This window comes from Typha latifolia, chromosome 3 (genome assembly GCF_019914945.1).
Source record: "Typha latifolia isolate L0001 chromosome 3, TyphaL0001v2, whole genome shotgun sequence".
Lineage (NCBI taxonomy): Eukaryota > Viridiplantae > Streptophyta > Magnoliopsida > Poales > Typhaceae > Typha > Typha latifolia.
In genome coordinates this window covers 18318650-18336654 of record NC_133088.1, presented here as the reverse complement: position 1 = coordinate 18336654, position 18005 = coordinate 18318650, and the positions used below count along the sequence as shown (strand labels likewise).

Sequence of the window (18005 nt, the reverse complement as noted above, 5' to 3'; positions counted from 1 at the left end):
TAATACAATTTTATTATTATTTAATATTTTAATATTAATTTTATATCATATCAAATACACAAACTAAATAAAAATTAGAATAGTTGCGACTATTGCATCCTTATTTCACTTAATCATAGAGTTTCAAGAAGAATTTTAAAATCATGCATAGATCCAGTGGTCTGCTCTCCGAGAATGATCATGCAAGGTAATGTGGATTTTTTTCTTTGGTTTGGCCTAGCAGGTTAGTTATTGCTCATCTGCTTTGGTAGCTTTCTGGTAGCTTAAACGTAGAAAGTCCTATAGATATAAGTCCACAGCAGAATCTCAAGTGACACGCATAGGATTTTTAAAGCATGAGCATCGATAATCTGTGAGACATGCAGGGAATAGATGGATGGCATAGCAAGTCTTTCATCCTTTAGGAGCTGATAAATTTTCGAGTATACTTGTGCAGTTATTCTACATCCTTTTATACTTTGTATAGGATGTTATACCCATATAATACAGCGTTGGTATTTCCTGTCTGAAGCATGAAGCTGTGTGAGGTCGAGAATTTTATTCAAATCCTATTACATAACAGGATCCTATATACGTATTCTGCTAATACATAATTGTCTTTTTCTCTTCTATTTTGTGCTTATTACTCGTATTAATACTCCATTAAAAAAATAAATTTTAGTTATTTTTATCTAAATCTTGGTTCAAATCCAACTTGAATCTGAGATTCGACGTGCAAAGCCATAATGGGATAATAATATTTATTTAAAAATTTAAAAAAAAAAAAAGAGACGCGGACTTCAAATCCAATATTTATATCCCATTACCTCGGTTCTTCCTCCAGAGGGAAAACCGGGAAAAGCCGGTCGCCCAAAGGGCTTAGGACTTGGAGGTTACGATGAGTCACGAGGACAGCGCGGCGAAGAAGTACACGTGTCGGTGCTGTGGTGCATCGGCTTTGTCGAGTTGGAACATGGAACCCTCCTCCTGCCTCTTCGCACTAAAAGGCCGCCAAATCGAACGGCAAAAGAGTTGAAAGGGTTCCTCCTCCGGCATCTCCCTTTCTTTGTTACTAGTAGCCCCAAAACCTTGGGAAAATCCAAATTTAAAAGAAAGGGAAAAAATTAGTTGGAATAAAGTAGTAAAGGGTAAAGTGGAAGATTGGCTAAAGGAATGCAAGCGGAGCGTAGAAGTAGTAGTCGAGAAGAGATCGAGTAGAGGGGAGCAGAGAAGGAAATAGAGTAACTGAGAAACTTTCGGTGATCAAAATCCCATTTCTTGATGCAGGTTGATTGAGGTTAATCCGTTTTTCCTTTTCTTTTTATCCATCGATTAACTGTTCTTTTTGTGGTCTTATTTTTTTATATCAGTTAACTGATAGTTTTTTCTTTTCTGCAATAATTTTGTTTAATATGGATACATGAATTGGACTGTATTTTTTTTTTTCAATTTATTGTTTATTTATACTCAAGTGTTTGTTAGTTAGGGTTTTACCACCAAATAGACATGACCGGAAAGAAACGAGTGTCCGGAGTGGTTTATTAGGGTTCAATTAGAGCTATTAGTAAAGTAAATAATAAAAAAGTGCATTTGATGGCTATTTGGTACATTTTATTAATAGCGAGTGGTTTTAAGACTGCAGTTAGAGGAAATTGGTGTTACATTATAGTTCTGGAGAGAACTATTTCTTTTATAGTCTCTTGGGCTTTATTTGGTTCGAGGCTAAGCCTTCAACTCGATTAGTTAGTCTCATTTTTTCAGTCTTGATTTTTTTTAGAGTAAATTTAATTAGATATGAAAAAAGAAAGATGTTTGATTACTGAATCAGTTTAGGAGTTTTTGAATTAGTTCAGGAGGGTCTCTAAACTCAAAACAAACAAGACCTTGAAAATCACCGGTGAAATTTAACATAACTGTCTCTCTTTGTTATTTACAATATGTATGCACAAGGAGCATCCACACTATGTTAGGAGCAATGCTTTAGTTGCTATTTAAGTCCTTATATTCGTAATTATTTAGATCTTTCTCCCAAGTAAACCTATTTCCTAGCTCGTGTGGTCCGAATGGAAATCTGAATTGATTTGCAATATACTTGATGTCCAACAGAATCTGCCCTTAAGATGAAAGAAAAGACAAATGGGAGTATGCAGAGAGCTCACCAGCTGAAGCATATTCAAAGGGAGGGACCAAATTGGGTGTTTATTGCAGGTGGTGCCTTGCTGAGCACATTGTCAATCAGGCTCGCATGCAAGCTGAAGCAGGTCTTTGAAGCTAAACAATCAGATATCGCTAATAAGGCTATCAAAGGTCTTGTCAATAGTTTTATATTGATCTGTTATAACAGGAGCTCAATTTTTCTCTGATTATTATCAACCAGCAGATCAGCATTGTTTTAAGTTTCAACTTTCAACTCCTTTTTGTATGCCCATGCAGAGAGAGGAAAAACAGCAGCTAGAAGGAGATCAGGCACATGTCAACTACAATCAAATTTATATTGCTACATTCCAGAAGAAGATGGATGTTATGACTGCAGCTCAGGTGTAGTTTCTTACTTTCTTTGGTACTGTTATGACTTTCTTTAATAGCTTTGGCAAAAGAAAAGAAGATCTACAATCTTGATCTTTTATGTGCAAAAATTGCTTAGATAATGTTCATAATTAAAAAGTGATTTGTTGGTCAGTATAATTCGCTGAAATAGTAGTCGAGCATTGATACACTAGTCATCCTTGTACTGACTCTGTATCATAACATCCTTTGTCATCTTCCTCAACCTTTAGAATAGCAAAGCTACGACAGTATAATTTGGTGCAATTTTCATCTCGTGCTTGAAATAGTGCATAAAAGATGCCACAGAGAGTTTGCTTATGAATTATGCAACTTAATATATCTAAAGAATTATTGAAGATTTGAGCAGAGCTTCGTGAGAAAGGATAATCTTTTAGTGGAGAGGTTGGAAACTGGAGATTGCAACTGTTATTTACTATGTATATAAGCAGGGCACTTGTATGTGTCCATCTGAAGTTGTAGCATAGGTAACCTGTTTAGGCCATTGATAGTCAGAATTTAAGTCTCGGAGTCCTGTTAGTAGGTGGAGGCATCAGAACCACATGAAGATGAGATTAGACATCAGCATCGTTAGGCTTATTATGGGGAGGTGTTTGTCAGACTCTGGAGAAGACAAAGGATGGGATCCTACCTTAGTGGATCATCTTTTATGGCATCTGTCATAAGCTGATCACTTTACATCTAACTAAATTCAATACTTGGCCAAAAGAAGAAAGAAAACAGCACATAGAATGGAAGCTTCCCTTAATATGGATTTCCTGCTGTTACTTAAGGCTATTGTCCTATTATGGTGAATTAGATGTTGCATTGGATCTGAAGCTGGCACATACCAACCCGACGCCCAAAGAAGCAGATGTGTCCCTTCCACTAGTAAAGATAGCTACATATGAATCAAATAATGACAGCACTGTAATGTGGTCTTCTTCACCTGATCTCCTCGAGCTGCCTCAGAAGCCATTTTATCAGTCAAACAGTTCAGACTCCCCTTGTGTCTCAGAATCTGGGTCAGATATCTACACCAAGCGAGAAGTTATACAGAAGCTGAGGCAGCAGCTGCGAAGACGGGACGAGATGATAGCGGAGATGCAGGCTCAGATTACAGATTTGCGGAGTTCTCTGAGCATCCAAATGACCCACTCAGCTGATCTGCAGACTCAGCTTGATTCCGCAAACAGGGACTTATTCGACTCTGAAAGACAGGTCCAGCTGTTAAGGAAGGTCATTGCTGATCATTGTGTTGCAGAGGCAGGTTCTCCACAGAAGACTGGAAGCAGCCAAAGCTGGCGATTGGTGACTACCAATGGGCATGCAAATGGATACCTGTACGATTACATGAATTAATACCTGTACTGATAACGCCACTGACGTAGAGGTGCTCTTTTGTGATGATAGAAAGTGATGTAGGAGCATTACATGTGATTGAAGGAATGCAACTTTTGCTTCAGAAATATGAGGAGGAGAAGGTAGAATTATGATCCTTGCAGCTGAGACATCCTTCTCAGGTGCCTAATATTGTAGTAGACTCTGATGACACTGTAATTTGTTCTCCTGAAAATTTGACTCCATTCCGAGATTTTTGCTAAAGTTTTGTTTGGTCTCTTGTTTCTTTTATGGGAGGTTTGAGTTGTGTTGCAGTGAAGGAATCCGCCTGTGGTTGAATAATTAGCCTCATTTGACTTCACATCAAGCATGTGGCTGGCTGACACTATATAAGGTCAAGTCAAAGATAATCAATAATGCTTCTGCATAATTAGCCAAACGGACCGACTCCACAAACCTTTCTTTTAGTTTCTGTTCTCGATTGACAGCCAACTTTTATTTGTTCCTTTACCTATTCTTATTTGATTTTTCGCTGCAACTGCTCTTTTTTCCTCAAGCCTTTGGCTTACAACAGAGTTAAAACATGAAACTTTACCAATAGTATTGGCAGATGAAGACAATTTTTTTTTTTTTTTGGAAGGAAATGAATATGAAGCCAAAATTATGAGAACAAATTTGAAAAAGGTGGAACAAAAGTATAATGTTGAACAAGGAGAGCCTTCTGAGTTCCATGGTGATGAGCTCAACAGAGTAATTTATTCAACATAAGTGATTTTTTTTTTCTCACTTAGTTAATTAATGATGCTTCTCGTATAAGCCCATTATCGAAGAAGCATCCACCAGTTTTGTTTCGTTCATACTACTGCAAGTGTTGAGCTGAAGACTGCACTGCCTTCCTAAGGTGAATGCTCTTGGGCTTATTCCGGCTTGCGACATGTAATGACGGCGAACTTGATCAGATCCTTCTTGAAGCCTTCAATCATCAGAGGCATCACCAGTGCACCTTTTATGGTCTTCCATCCTGACAAGCCAAAAGAAATTAAACGCAGCAACCAGCAAAGTACTGAAAACACCCCCTTACAGGGAGGAACTTTTACCACTTCGTAACAGAGATGTGAAGCCCGTCCATGTCAAAGCTGATCGTATAACAGCAGGCCAAAATGGTGCCACATTCTCAGACCAATCTGTTGTTCTGATATCCTAATCACATAGGAAGAACCATGAGCATCAGAAACTAAGTATTACTTCATCATGTACGCTTAGCTCTATTCAAAATTCAATCCTTTTCAATTCAGTTGCCTATTCTTATAGTTACATTTGTAATAAGTATATACCTGCAGCGAAAGAGATTTAGCTATGTTGACATAATCAGCAGCTGAGCACCAAGCTGGCAGATAATATGCATTGCAAATCTTGTTCAACAGTTTCAGCTCGTCAGGTTTTAGCGAGTCTTCAGAGGGTGATAGATCTCTGTGGCACCATGTAACAATGATGATAGTGGCTCCAGGTGCGGCAACACGGGCCAATTCACTTACAAACTGAAAAAGAATCAGCACACTTCTTAGTGGGAGTTAGGTTATCCCATTAAAATGAAAGAATATTTTAATAATTACTTAAGATAATGAAACACATAGGAGCTGTTTGTTTGTTCGATTGAGAGCTTGTTTAATGTATCTGAAAAATAGTATATTGAAAAACTAATAAGGCTCCAATATAATTTTTTGACATCCACTTGAATTAAATGGATGTCAAAAGACTGTATCTAATCATTTCAACTTGACTCATCTTTCTCTTCTCTATTCTCATTTCCATCTTCAACTCTAACTCATCTTTCTCTAGATACAATATTTAGAAAAAAAATATGTATCGACTTAATACGTATGCATTTCTAAATAAAGAAAACCACGCCATCCCTTAATCTATGATTTAATCTTGCAGTTCTGAAGTGAAACAAGGCATAATGTCGGCACGAAGATATGAATAAAGGATACCTACCTTCCTCTTGTCTGGCATGTGCTCACCACTTTCCATTGACCAAACCAGGTCAAACTCCTCATCAGGGAAAGGTTGCTCCAAAGCATCTGCTACTTGAAACGAGGCCTGCTTACACAGTGAAGTGGAATCCTCAGTAACCTTTAACAAGTTATAGATATTGTAACCACAGTGACCCAAATTTGTTTTCAAGAGATAACAAGCCTCTGTAACAAGGAGTTGGGCAGAAGAGGAATAAGAAACAAGCTAGATGCAAAAATACCTGCTCTGCTAGTCCCTGGGCAGCAGCAAGAGATGCTGCCCTCTGAGCTTGGACAGGGCTCAAGGTGATGCCTTGGCATTGGGCTCCATACTTCTTTGCCAGGTATCTCGAGCTACCGCCAATTCCACACCCCACATCAACTATTTTCTTGGGCTTCTTCTTTGGATCGTCTGCATTCATAAAATTCATAAAGAAAAGGAATTCTATCTTAAACATTCATATGACTTGGCATAACTATAAAATCATTAAATTACTATATTCGTCAGAATCATTTGGTCTTTATAGAAACCAACCCCCCCCCCAACAAAAAAAAAAAAAAAAAATCCTTTGCATTAATAGAATTTGATTAGAGAAATCTTGATTAAGATGGATATGGTTTTCTTACATAAAATAGTATTCTGCTTCAACAGCACAAGCATGAATAATTGAGATGTGTAGCTAGGTACAAGGAAGGCAGTAGGTAGAGTAATCCAAATCGACAGAAGGGACGAGAATTGTTTTAATACAATTAATGCTGATGATGAATGATCGCATTTTAACAGCTGACAGTTGACGGATATAAATCTAAAGTACCCTGTGACATCATGCAACTCGACATAGATACGGATGCAACAAAAATACACAGACTTCACGGAAGAAGAATATATCTGCAGCCTACTTTATTCGCAAATCAATCTTCAAATGGGGGGTTGTAAATTAGATGGCCTCCTTTAACTAGTGGATCATCTCTTTCTCTCTCTCTCTCTCTCCCTTTATATATATATATATATATATATATATATTTATCCGAGAAAAGAAAGGACTATAGCATTTATACGTTTCATAGAAAAGGGAAGAAAAGAACAAATTAGTTCAAACTCACACTCAAAAGCTCGTAACCTAAGTCAAAAAAAAAAAAAAAAAAACTCTTAACCTGCACCGTAATAAATAAAATCCTATAAAGAGAGAGAGGAGGTAGAGAAGGTGACCTGAGAGGCCAGAGAAGGCGAGGGTCTCTTCGATCATGCGGACTTGAGCCTGTCGGTGATGGGAGAGGGGAGCCACGTCGACACCCGGATCATAGAAGCCGTGGTGCATGTGCTCTCCCCACAGCTGCTCCCACGCCTCCGACGACTCATCGTACAACTCCGCGATCCCCTTCCGGAGCTCCTCCGCCCCACGCCCATTTTGTTTCGCCGCCGCATCCATATCGCACACCTACGCCATTCGTTTCGTTTCCTTTCCTTTGGTTATTCTAAGTGTGGGATTGGTGGGGACTGGGGAGCCTTATTCATGTTTATATATATATATATATATATATATCTAATCTATCGATATGTTTTACAGAATATTTATTAAATTATTTCCGGCTAGGAGGAGCATATAACAACAACAATGCACGAGGTACAAGCTGGAGATTTCAGAGTTTTTGTCCAACCCACGCCTCCTCCCATACTCAAGTACACGAATAATTTATCTCTCAAGTTTGCTGTCTAAAATGAACTATTTTGAACACGAGACCACATAAAAAATATTAGTAAAAGAAGATTTGATTTTATATTTATTTTATCCAAATCTAAATTTAATATTCTCTCTAGCTTATTATATTAATTGTGACATAATAAACAGGTCTAGTTTATTTATAATTTGTCTCTATTTTATAGATAAATATAAATTAAGAAATAATTTTCTCTATCTTTTTGTATATTTATAATCGGAAAAAAAAAAGTCTTATTAGTTCATTTTTTTAATGAGTAGAATAAAGTAGTGAATTATAAGGTGACAGCTAACAAACATGTCTATATATATATATATTAACTTTGAAAGATGAATAAATTCGATAAAAATAATTTTTGTGGACGTGGGTTTGGGAGGCCCACAAATCTAATTAGCCCAACAACTTCTTCCCAAAATGGCTGATCAGAAGGTAATTCTTGTGTTACAGGCGGAGAGGAGTAAAAAACTATGAAATTCTTTGGTAGAGGAAAGGCATCTCTCTCTCTATCTATCTATCTATCTATCTATCTATCTGCTTGCTCTTGGTGCCTTCTCTTGGGAATTTTAAATGAAAGAAGATCCAAATACTCTCATCAGTGCGGCGTCAGGAGTCCACCGTATCAGTATGTAACAAACAACTAGTTTTTTTTTGTTCTAATTAGCTAGCTACGAGTAGCGTAAGATTACCTTAGAGAGCTAGCTAATTAATGAGAATAGATCAAAATAGAATAGGAAATCAATTGGAAGAGGGAGCGAACTAAACTAAACTTGTTTTGGGGCCGGCCGGGTGAAGATGAAATTAACGTTCCTCCCTGCGGGCGGGTTTATGTATAGAAAAATAAGTAGAGGTAGGTTTGGTTACCGGGTACGGCGGCGAAGGCGAGGGCCTCCTCGATCATGCGGATTTGGGCGGAGCGGTGGTCGGCGATGGCGGCCTGCACGTGCGGGTCGTAGAAGCCGTGGTGCATGTGCTCCCCCCACACTCTCTCCCACACCCCTGACGACTCGTCGTAGAACTCCGCTATCCCCTTCCGAAGCCCATCATCCCCCGCCCCTGCTGATGCTGCTGTTGCCATCACTCGACCTCGCCGGCAACGTGTGCTCTGCGGCACTTGCCCCAAGAGATTTTTGGACGACGGCAGCTGGAACGCGTGGAGGAGAGCGCTCATTGGACAAGGCGGTTTAAGATAGACGACTCCTTGATATTAGCCTAGGAGGGGCTCCCACTGCCCAATGACAGCGGTGGTACTCTATAGATTATACCAATTATTACCCCCAAATAGCACAACACTATTACGAAGTTACCCTCTCCCCTCTGGATGAGATCGGAGGACAATTGGGTCATCAACGACGGCCTATGAGTGAGGCCCATCATAGCATCTTTTTTCTAAAAAGAAGAAAAAATATATAAAATATATATATATAGATAAGGGGCCACTCCCATTCACGTCACTTGACTAATATGGAATAGTCGTTGTAAGCCAACTGCCGTTTCCAGACACACAACTAAAGCTAAATCTTTGTTTATTTATTTAATGCTTCACATCATACTGCGGACATTCACGCACCCGCAAACCCTAATACAGACACGACGATATTATAGCCTACTGCAGACACGAATGACACACAAACAAACGTACATATATTATATATAGAGAGAGAGAGAGAGACGTCTGTCCATTGATTAAATTGCTACACCCATGCACTTGTTTAATTTCACGCAGATGGAGAGCAAATAATTAATTATAAAGCAATTACATTAGCGATTGCCGTAGAAAAGGGAAATGGCTACAGAACCTGCATATAAAAGCCACACTAGCAAGTCGACAGTCAAGGAGTTCCCCACCTGCGACACATTGTAAGTGAACACCAGCAAAGTGTAGGACAGGAGAAAGGAGAGTTTCACTAGCCGCGACGTCACGGGGACTCCGATGAGCAGCCATATGGTAAGAATCATCGAGTTGTAGAACCCTATCCAGTTAACCACCATGAGAACGCGGTACCTCGTCGGGTGCTTATCACGCATGACGGGATTCCCAGCTAAGTGGTGATTGGAACCACTTCCGTCATCTTGCCAAAAGCCGCCTGGTGGATTTATCCCGATTTGGTAGGTGAGGGTGGTGATGAGTGTGACCACCACAATGAGATTGCCCCTATCCAGGCTTGCCCACCCTTCCTTGCTTTGGTTCATCTCTTCTTGAGGACGCTCAACTTGCCTCGCCGCCGTCGTCTCAAAGGTTTGAGGATGCTCCATATATATTTTGTTCCTATTATTTACCTAACTAGTTAACGTATTTGGTGATTTGGTGCTGCTGCTAGCTACTAGCTACTGCTTGGAATTCCTTGGATTTATAAGGACCAGCTGTGGTTAAACTGAGTATACTTGAGAAGTAAATTGAATGCTGTTGAAAGATATGCAAGTGTGAAACGGAGAAGAGTAGTCTTTATTCCTTTTCTCCTGCAAGTGGGGCAATTCGCTGTCTGGGGAAGGAACTCCAAGGATAATAGCAACTCCTCCTATTGCTTGGAAGCTTGGCTGGCTACCATACATTCTTATCAAGTTTTCTCTATTCTGAAACAATGGGTGGAGATCGACGATCTATGCAAACTGGCAAGACGATTACAAGTTTGTGTCTATTTCTAGGTTTGTTAAGGGAAATTAGGCTGCACAAAACTACTAGTATAGCATTAAGGGTTATTATCTCACTAGTAAATGTATGTGTCTAATATAAAACTATCAATTACAATCTAAAATGATGGACGGAGACGATCTAAGTAGAGGACGAAAACTCCAAGTCGTTGCTTTTGTCTTGATGTAGCAATTAGGAGACTTCAGCTAGAAAGAAGAGCTCCATTATTGGGAGATCGATGTATTCCCAGAGAAAAAATAAATTGGGATCCATAACATCTATGTCAGTTTTTCTGTCTGAATGCATTCAAAGCTACTCGCTTTCTAGATTGATCCTTCTATAGGAGAGAGATTATACCGAATCCATCTAGTCTAATTACTTCGTTCCCTATTTCTACTCACCGGATCCTGAGCTCTGTCTATTTCAATCTAGAATTTGGGGCAGGAAGGAAAAATCTAGGCGCGCCATTCCTTAGCCATTTAGCCAAAAGGGTATATTTCAGGTATATAAATTTCTATAAGATTCTCTGTCCTCAAACACCAAAAAAGATAAAAGAGTAATGATAACGGTAAATCATTACTAATTAGCCCTTTAATGTAGTAGTAAAACTTCTCAACTACGTTCTTGAAAGTTGAAACCGGAAAAACTGGCTGTCATAACCGTGGATTAAGATTAGGAATTATAGAAGGGTACTAAAGTATTTGCCTAGAAAGAACTATTAGGATATATAAGTCCGATTTTTCATAAAGATATATGTCTAATATAAAACTGTCAATTACGGTCTGAGACGATAGACGGAGATAAAACTCCTGCGGAAAGATTGCTTCTCAAACAAACAAACAAAAGAAAAGTATAGTTTTATTTGGCTAAAGATATGTATCCGATCGTAGAGAAAGATTTTGATCTTGGGGGGACATTTATTAGAGATAGTTAAATTAAATTTCAAAGGAGGGTGCTTTGATCCAAAACCTAAGAAATTTGCTAGAAGAAACCAAAGAAATTTTAATTATTTTTATAATAAAATTTTAATTTAGAAATTTTAACTAGTTATTACTTTCGTACTCTTTCTTATCTTCATTTTGTAGTATACTTCTTACGATTAATTTATTTTATTCTCTAATTTCTTACTTTGATAGTAAATTTTGGATCTCATATGTATCAAACTTATATGATTTGAATCTTAATAAATTATCCGCCTATAATTCCCTTGAAAAAAAATCGTCGATCCATTGTTACTTGAATAATATACTAATATGAAAGCCTTCTGCCGATACAGAATTAAATCTAAATCTTTGTTATTTCAATGCTGAACCACAAGGCAGCGTTTCTACAAAGTGCACATCAGACAGACATACTCGCTCTCACAAACCTATGCTGGCATAGAATTAAATCTAAATCTTTCTTTTTTTTCTATTTCACTTTTTCTACTCATCTAAAATCTATTATTCATACGTATTACTCTGTAAAGAGTAATTAATATCTATATCTATCTCCTTTAAAATCTTTAAGCTTTGCATAAATACTTTTTATACTTTTATTAAACATTGAACCTTTATTATTTTATTTTCCGATACCTGTACTTTTTTTTTTGGTCACCCCATGTTTTGCACCTGGATGGTAGGGCTTATAAAGGATCTAAGCTTTATTTCCCTTTTGTAAGTTGTAACCTCGTATGCATTTATATTGTATAATTCGAAAATATTAATAAATTATCAACCCATCGACAATTATCAGAAGAGGGGAAAAAAAAAAGCTTCGGTGATCCGTTGTTACTTGTATAAAATATGTAAGCCTACTGCAGACCCGGAGTTGAATATAAAATGTTGGTTCATTTCAACGCGGAAGTAGTCAGCGTTTTGGCCAATAAACTGCAGAGACAGACATGCACAAACACACTCACAAATCTATGTAACGAAGATTTCCCAATCGTGAGGAAAGCCTAATATTGCAGACACGAACGACACACAACAAACGTACACATAAGGACATCAGAGCATCGATACATAGCTAGCTATGCCTCCAGTTGTTTTACACTAAATGGAGCACAGCTAATTAATTGATTATAAAGCAATTGCATCAGCGACCACCAAAGAAAATGGAACCAGCAGCAAAAACTAACAAGCCGAGCCATATCATTAAGTCGACAGTCAAGGAGTTTCCCACCTGCGACACATTGTAAGTGAGCACCAACAAAGTGTAGGACAGGAGAAAGGAGACTTTCACTAGCCGCGACGTCACTGGGACTCCGATGAGCAGCCATATGGTAAGAATCATCGAGTTGTAGAACCCTATCCAGTTAACCACCATGAGAACGCCGTACCTCGTCGGGTGCTTATCACGCATTATGGGATCTCCAGCTTTGTGGTCATAGTGATTCATCACGTAAGTGGATCCTGGATTGTCAGGAACAGGGTCGCCGGCCTTGACGAACAAGTTATCTTGCCAAAAGCCGCCGGGTGGATTTATCCCGATTTGGTAGGTGAGGGCGGTGATGAGTGTGACCACCACAAGGAGAGTGCCCCTATCCAGGCTTCCCCACCCTTCCTTGCTTTTGTTCATCTCTTCTTTTCTTCAGGACGCTCAACTGGCCTCCTCGCCATCTCAATGGCTTCGGACTCCATATTTTGCTCTTAATTAATTAGCTAGTGAACGTATGTAGTGCTTGGGTTCCATTCCATACTCTTTCCATTTGATTTATAGAGATCATAATCTTCTTCTTCTTCTTCTTTTTAAAAAATAAAAAATCCATTCTTTCTTTTCTTTTCCACATCAGTCAAGCAAAAGTAAACGGGAAACGGTATTGTTTAGTGCTGCAGAAGGGCATCATAATGACAAGTCTACTCACGAATTTAAGAGCTTGCGTGTCTGCCATATATTATTAGCAACTTGGTTTAGCTCTGAACACGACGGGTGATCTAACTAAACGACGAAGACTACAGGTCTTCGTCTCGGTGTAGTAATGGGACTTGGGCCACGAAGAACTAATTTTGTAGTAAAGGGACTTGGGCCACAAATACTTCTTCTTCTTCGTTCCCTATTTTCTACTACTTTAATTATTATAATACTGTTTAAATATTTCGATGATAATTTTAAAATTATTTTAAATATTTTGATTTTAAAATTATTTTAAATATCTCATAACTTATCATGAATATATCCGTATATATAAAATCTAAACATATTACATAAATAAAAATTATATTTTAGAACATAATTTAATAATTATATTAGTATAAATAAAATCTAATAAATACATACGTAATGCAACCAGCTACCACGTCAGCCCTAAAAGAAAATTGCGGCATAATGGGCATTAGTGTATAATTAAGTTATCTACGTACATATTTGGTGCTCTCACTTAGTTTCGCCGATGTGTCCTGCTAAACTCCAACCTGAGACGTGGCTTCTTACTATTGGTCAATCTGATACCACCCCTCCTCCTCAACCTCTGCCACCAGTGCAACTTCTTCGCCTGATCTCGGCTTCTGGCGCTCCGCAACCGAGCCGTCTTCCTTCCCCTCGTGCTCCACACGTGCCGCAGGACAGCCTCCAGAAGTGCGTGCAGGTATCCCCTTTGGTGCTGAGCTGTCGCTCTCTCGGCCCCACGTTCTCCTTCGATCTTCCTGATCACCAGCTTCCCGTGTTCCCCTTCGCCCTTACGGCGGAGGATCCTCCGGAGGTACTTCCACGGTGCTCTGTGCTCTTGGTGGAACCCATTATCTCCCGTCGAACTGTCGCCTTCCATGTCTCCGCGATGGTGGTAGTGGTAGTGGTGGTGGTGGAAGATGATCGCAAGCTTATTCTTGAGCTTCTTCAGCCGTCCCTCTCGGTGATCGCTCAGCTTGCGAAGTGGAGGTACGACTCGCTTGGGCGGGCTCTTCCGACGAGTTCCAATCGGTCGACTTGGTGGCGTACGCTGTAGTACGATCTCTCCCCCTCGATTTCTTAGTCTCCTTCTTCTAACACTCGTTCTCTGACCCAGTGACGAGTCGGATGAAGCCGTACTTGTCATCCGAACTCTCGTCGAATCCGACCGAGTGGTATTGAACTTATTCAAGAGATTTTTGTGACTCGGAATTCTAGAATAACTCGGCCGCTTTGCTGCTGGTGTAGCGAGCTTACGTCCACTGGGTAGTCTAACGATTTCCTTCCCCCGATCGACTCGCTCATTAACCATTTGGCGACTTAGAGCCGTCTGATCTACGCACCCAATCTTTAATGGTCGACCGTCCTTCTGGCTCCCAATCCGGCGTGGCTGGTGCGTAACGTCTTTTTGCTCGGCCCGAGAAACTCGGACTGACTTTGACGACCCATCACCCATTACCTGCGTCGAATTGGGTTGCCCCGGAGCCCGATTCGGCCTATCTGTGGCCTCAACCCGAATTCGCTTGTGAGCGGTCTCACCAGAGTGGTATCCAGCAGCTACCATTCGATGCTTGGTGGGACTCCGACGTGGCTGCTCTCTTTGCCGTAGATCTGGTGGAACCCTCATCCCCTCCTGATCGATTACATGGCCATTAGTAGCTCCACCAAGACCACGATGAATCGGACGGGAATGATGAGTTAACCCGTGCTCTGGTGTCCTTCTGATAGAGTTTCGCAACTCGAACCGCTTCATATCGACTCTCTCGCAAGGTGGTTTCGGATTTGGGTCTATCTTCGATTCTGCCCGTGATGACAACCCAGGCATTTCTCCTGCGTGGGTCCCCGTTCCTTTTGATGACCGGTTGATACTAGCCGGACGGTGATGGTGAGCTGACCCATGTTTTGGTGACATCTGTGCCTTCTCGTCTCGGCGGCTTCTGGTTGAGTTTGGCGAGTTAAGCCGCTTTAGATCGACTCTCTCGGAAGACGACGGGTTAGGATTTCCGTCTATTTTCAGTTCTGCCCCTGCTGGTAACGTAGGCTGTTCCTTTGGTTGGCCGGAAGTAGCTGTCGTCGTGGATGGCTCGTTCTGCGGTTGGTGGCATTTTCGCGAATAATCCGGACTTCTGATCTCTTTTACAGTAGTATGGCAGCTTAGCTCGGTTTTCTTCGCAGGCGGAGGAGATAATAGAGTGCCCGATACCATCTGGCAAAAGACATCATGGCCTATCGTTAAGGGCTAGCGAGTTTAGCGTAGCACTCACTATCTGAGAGGAATTTATCTATTACACAATGATATAATTCTATCCGTCTGGGAAAAACATCAAATAATATGAGGTTGGGAATAGAGAGGGATAAAGCTAGTGTATACATACACTTATGTTCTCGTTTAACTTTTTAGCTGTGGTTGTTCTGTTCCTATCCTCTGTTTTTCTCTGTTTAATAACAACACTAGAAAGTAGGTAAATTTTATCTAATTTATGCATAAGAGTACCTTAGCCTGTCGTTCCAGAGTGCGCCGAGTAGCCTCATCCAGCAACTTCATCAAGAAAACTTTTGCTTTCTCGTCAAGCTAAAAATCACGAAAACAAATAACACCACGCTGTTAAAATAGTTGTGGCATTTGATATTATCAATCAACACACTTTATAGTATTTGATTTTCTTTTAATTCAACGCCTGCAGTATTTGGTATTTGGTCAGACATTTCATGCATTGTCCCAAAGACTGCCTGCTCATGAGTCATGACACCCCAAATCTCTAACCGACTCTTCAAAACGTGACCATGTAATTGTTTTCCTAGCATTGGAATTTAGAAACTGCTCTCTTGGTAAAATGAAGGACACTGCTAATTGTTTAGTTAGGTTTTTCTTGTCAATCTTTTGTATGCGCATAAATCTCGACCGCAAGATTCCTTATCATGTGCTACTAGTCGATCTATGACTATTGTAGGAAGCCAAAGAAAGTAATGGATCAAATATAGTTAGAGAAAGTCACAAGGAAATTTCGAACTCAAAAAGGTTGACTTACCGGATCTTCACTTCCGCTGTCGGTAGTCTTGGCGTTGCTCTTCTGGAGTAGTCCGTACAACTTCTTCAGAGCATGTAGATCCGACCACACGTCTGCAAGTTCCAATTCCTCTGCAAAAGAAAATACAGTATATATGTTCAAAAGAAAAAAAAAAAAAAAAACATCACCACCATCATTGGGTTTAAAGAATTATACGGGCTTAATGTTCTCACCGTCATCGGGCTTGGAGAATGTTGAAGCTTCCATCATCTGCTTATGCGTTCCTCTTACTAGTATAATAAGCGGATAAAAAAATATATGAATTGAGTTGGAGAGAGAAGCAGTTAAAAAGAGAAACTAACCGACGCTTCTTTCGCGGGACACTTGGTTGATCGTCATAGACTAAAGGTCAAATTAATGGCCCACGGGCCCATCACTAGAGCTCCCAAGAAAAGTTTTTATTCTTCCCTTGGCCCGTCGCCCCTGAGGATTCCAAGAAAGAAGAGGGAAAGGAGTTAGTTACCAACGTGACAAGGAACCACGATGCCCATCGCTTTACCTTTTTTTCAAGAAAAAAAAAAAAAAAAGCAACTTAATTAGCTCTCCCCTCAGTCTGTAGGTATAGCAAATCCAGACGTTGCCAATGGCCCAATTCTTCCAAAGACTCTGGGATCGAGCTCAAGGCGAGGAGAAAACTTTCCTTTCGCTATTTCCTTTGTTTTCCTGAAATTCTCATTCTTTTGATGTTTTTGTGTCTCTGTTTTGCAGGCAAGTGGAATGTGCGAAGAATTTGCGACAAGGTTTTCGATGACTTCGCTGATCGTGATAAAAATTTAATGGAACTAAGCAAACTTCACCTTGCAACCTTGATGGTTTATAAGTAAGGCCTCTTCTTTAAAAGCAATTGCTTTTAATGCTTCTACTAATGTGCTCTCTGCTATTTTTATGATGGCAGTTCTATAAACAAGCAATTCCTTTCTCCTCACAAGGAACCTCCTTCTATGGCAACTGTTAATGGCACAGTCAATGTATGTTTTCCACAAGAATTAACAACGCTCCTCAGCTCATCCACATGACAATTACGCATATTCTCCGACCACTTTATTTCGTTTTCGATTTGTCACTTGTAGTATATATAAATTTGGTGTTCGATGATGAATACAGAAATATCGCTTGAGAAGAACGGATGCAATAAACCGCGAAGAATTCTATCAACTGATCATGGAATGGGTGAGGAAAGACCTGCGCATCGTTCTCGTGAACAGAGTTATTCTCGCGTTTCTTGGAGCTCCTGCCCTGGCAGTGATGACGAAGAAGGCAGGGAGGCGAGTGCCGCGGATTGGGAACGCGGTGGAGAAGGTTCCTGCTCCTCTGCTCTTCTCCTTATACTCTGTTGGCCTTGTCCTGCTCCAGGATGCGAGAGTAGATTGACCTGTAAATACAAAACCTGCACTACTCCAGTCTATTCCGCTGTGAGTTATTTTCTCATGCTCGGCTCTAATTAATTACGTTGTAGTTGTAAAGATTGAGAACTTCGTACCCGGATTGTGAAGCTACGGCTAGGCCCAGACCGCTCCCAATCTGGGATTGGGCCGGCCACTGAGCCAATGTGATGGGGTTGATATTAATTAAATATTAAACTAAAAAATCGCATGCATGCCTGGATGCCTGCCTCTTTTAAATCATAAAAAGTACACACGCATATATATATATATATATATATATATATATATATATATATACATATACTCTAAACTAATTTGAAAACAAATTAAGTTTATCGTTAAGCTTTACTTTATTTATACCATGATATGGTCGTTATTGTTAGCATGTGATCCGAGTTCAAACTGTAAATTTGATTTTTTTGTAAATTGGCTGGAACACGATGGTGTCATGCTAAGCTCATAG

At 39.9% G+C, this 18005-nt stretch overlaps 4 protein-coding genes across 6 annotated transcripts; 2 read left to right on the top strand and 2 right to left on the bottom strand.

The window, feature by feature from the left end:
- Positions 1–933: 933 nt before the first annotated feature.
- On the top strand, positions 934–4128 carry LOC140783826 (uncharacterized). 2 transcript variants are annotated; one of them, XM_073130899.1, is made up of 4 exons: positions 934–1276; positions 2086–2286; positions 2413–2517; positions 3344–4128. In XM_073130899.1, exons 2-4 carry the CDS (start codon positions 2100–2102, stop codon positions 3883–3885), a joined length of 834 nt encoding a protein of 277 aa, XP_072987000.1. In that variant the 5' UTR covers positions 934–1276; positions 2086–2099; the 3' UTR covers positions 3886–4128. The 2 variants fall into 2 exon arrangements, with proteins under 2 accessions (XP_072987000.1, XP_072987001.1); XM_073130900.1 differs by having other exon boundaries at positions 977–1266.
- Positions 4129–4525: 397 nt separating this feature from the next.
- On the bottom strand, positions 4526–8841 carry LOC140783825 (probable tocopherol O-methyltransferase, chloroplastic). 2 transcript variants are annotated; one of them, XM_073130897.1, is made up of 6 exons: positions 8457–8841; positions 6119–6288; positions 5860–5964; positions 5199–5402; positions 4962–5064; positions 4526–4885 (listed from the first exon to the last, which is right to left on the bottom strand). In XM_073130897.1, exons 1-6 carry the CDS (start codon positions 8761–8763, stop codon positions 4782–4784), a joined length of 993 nt encoding a protein of 330 aa, XP_072986998.1. In that variant the 5' UTR covers positions 8764–8841; the 3' UTR covers positions 4526–4781. The 2 variants fall into 2 exon arrangements, with proteins under 2 accessions (XP_072986998.1, XP_072986999.1); XM_073130898.1 differs by lacking the exon at positions 8457–8841 and adding an exon at positions 7087–7402.
- Positions 8842–13438: 4597 nt separating this feature from the next.
- LOC140783824 (uncharacterized) lies at positions 13439–16480 on the bottom strand. The gene is made up of 4 exons (XM_073130896.1): positions 16331–16480; positions 16119–16228; positions 15584–15661; positions 13439–15295 (listed from the first exon to the last, which is right to left on the bottom strand). The coding sequence occupies exons 1-4, from the start codon at positions 16365–16367 to the stop codon at positions 13583–13585; spliced, it is 1938 nt and encodes a 645-aa protein (XP_072986997.1). The 5' UTR covers positions 16368–16480; the 3' UTR covers positions 13439–13582.
- A 102-nt stretch (positions 16481–16582) lies between these two features.
- Positions 16583–17779, top strand: LOC140783827 (uncharacterized). The gene is made up of 4 exons (XM_073130901.1): positions 16583–16780; positions 16866–16977; positions 17053–17125; positions 17262–17779. The coding sequence occupies exons 1-4, from the start codon at positions 16741–16743 to the stop codon at positions 17526–17528; spliced, it is 492 nt and encodes a 163-aa protein (XP_072987002.1). The 5' UTR covers positions 16583–16740; the 3' UTR covers positions 17529–17779.
- The last annotated feature ends 226 nt before the right edge of the window (positions 17780–18005 follow it).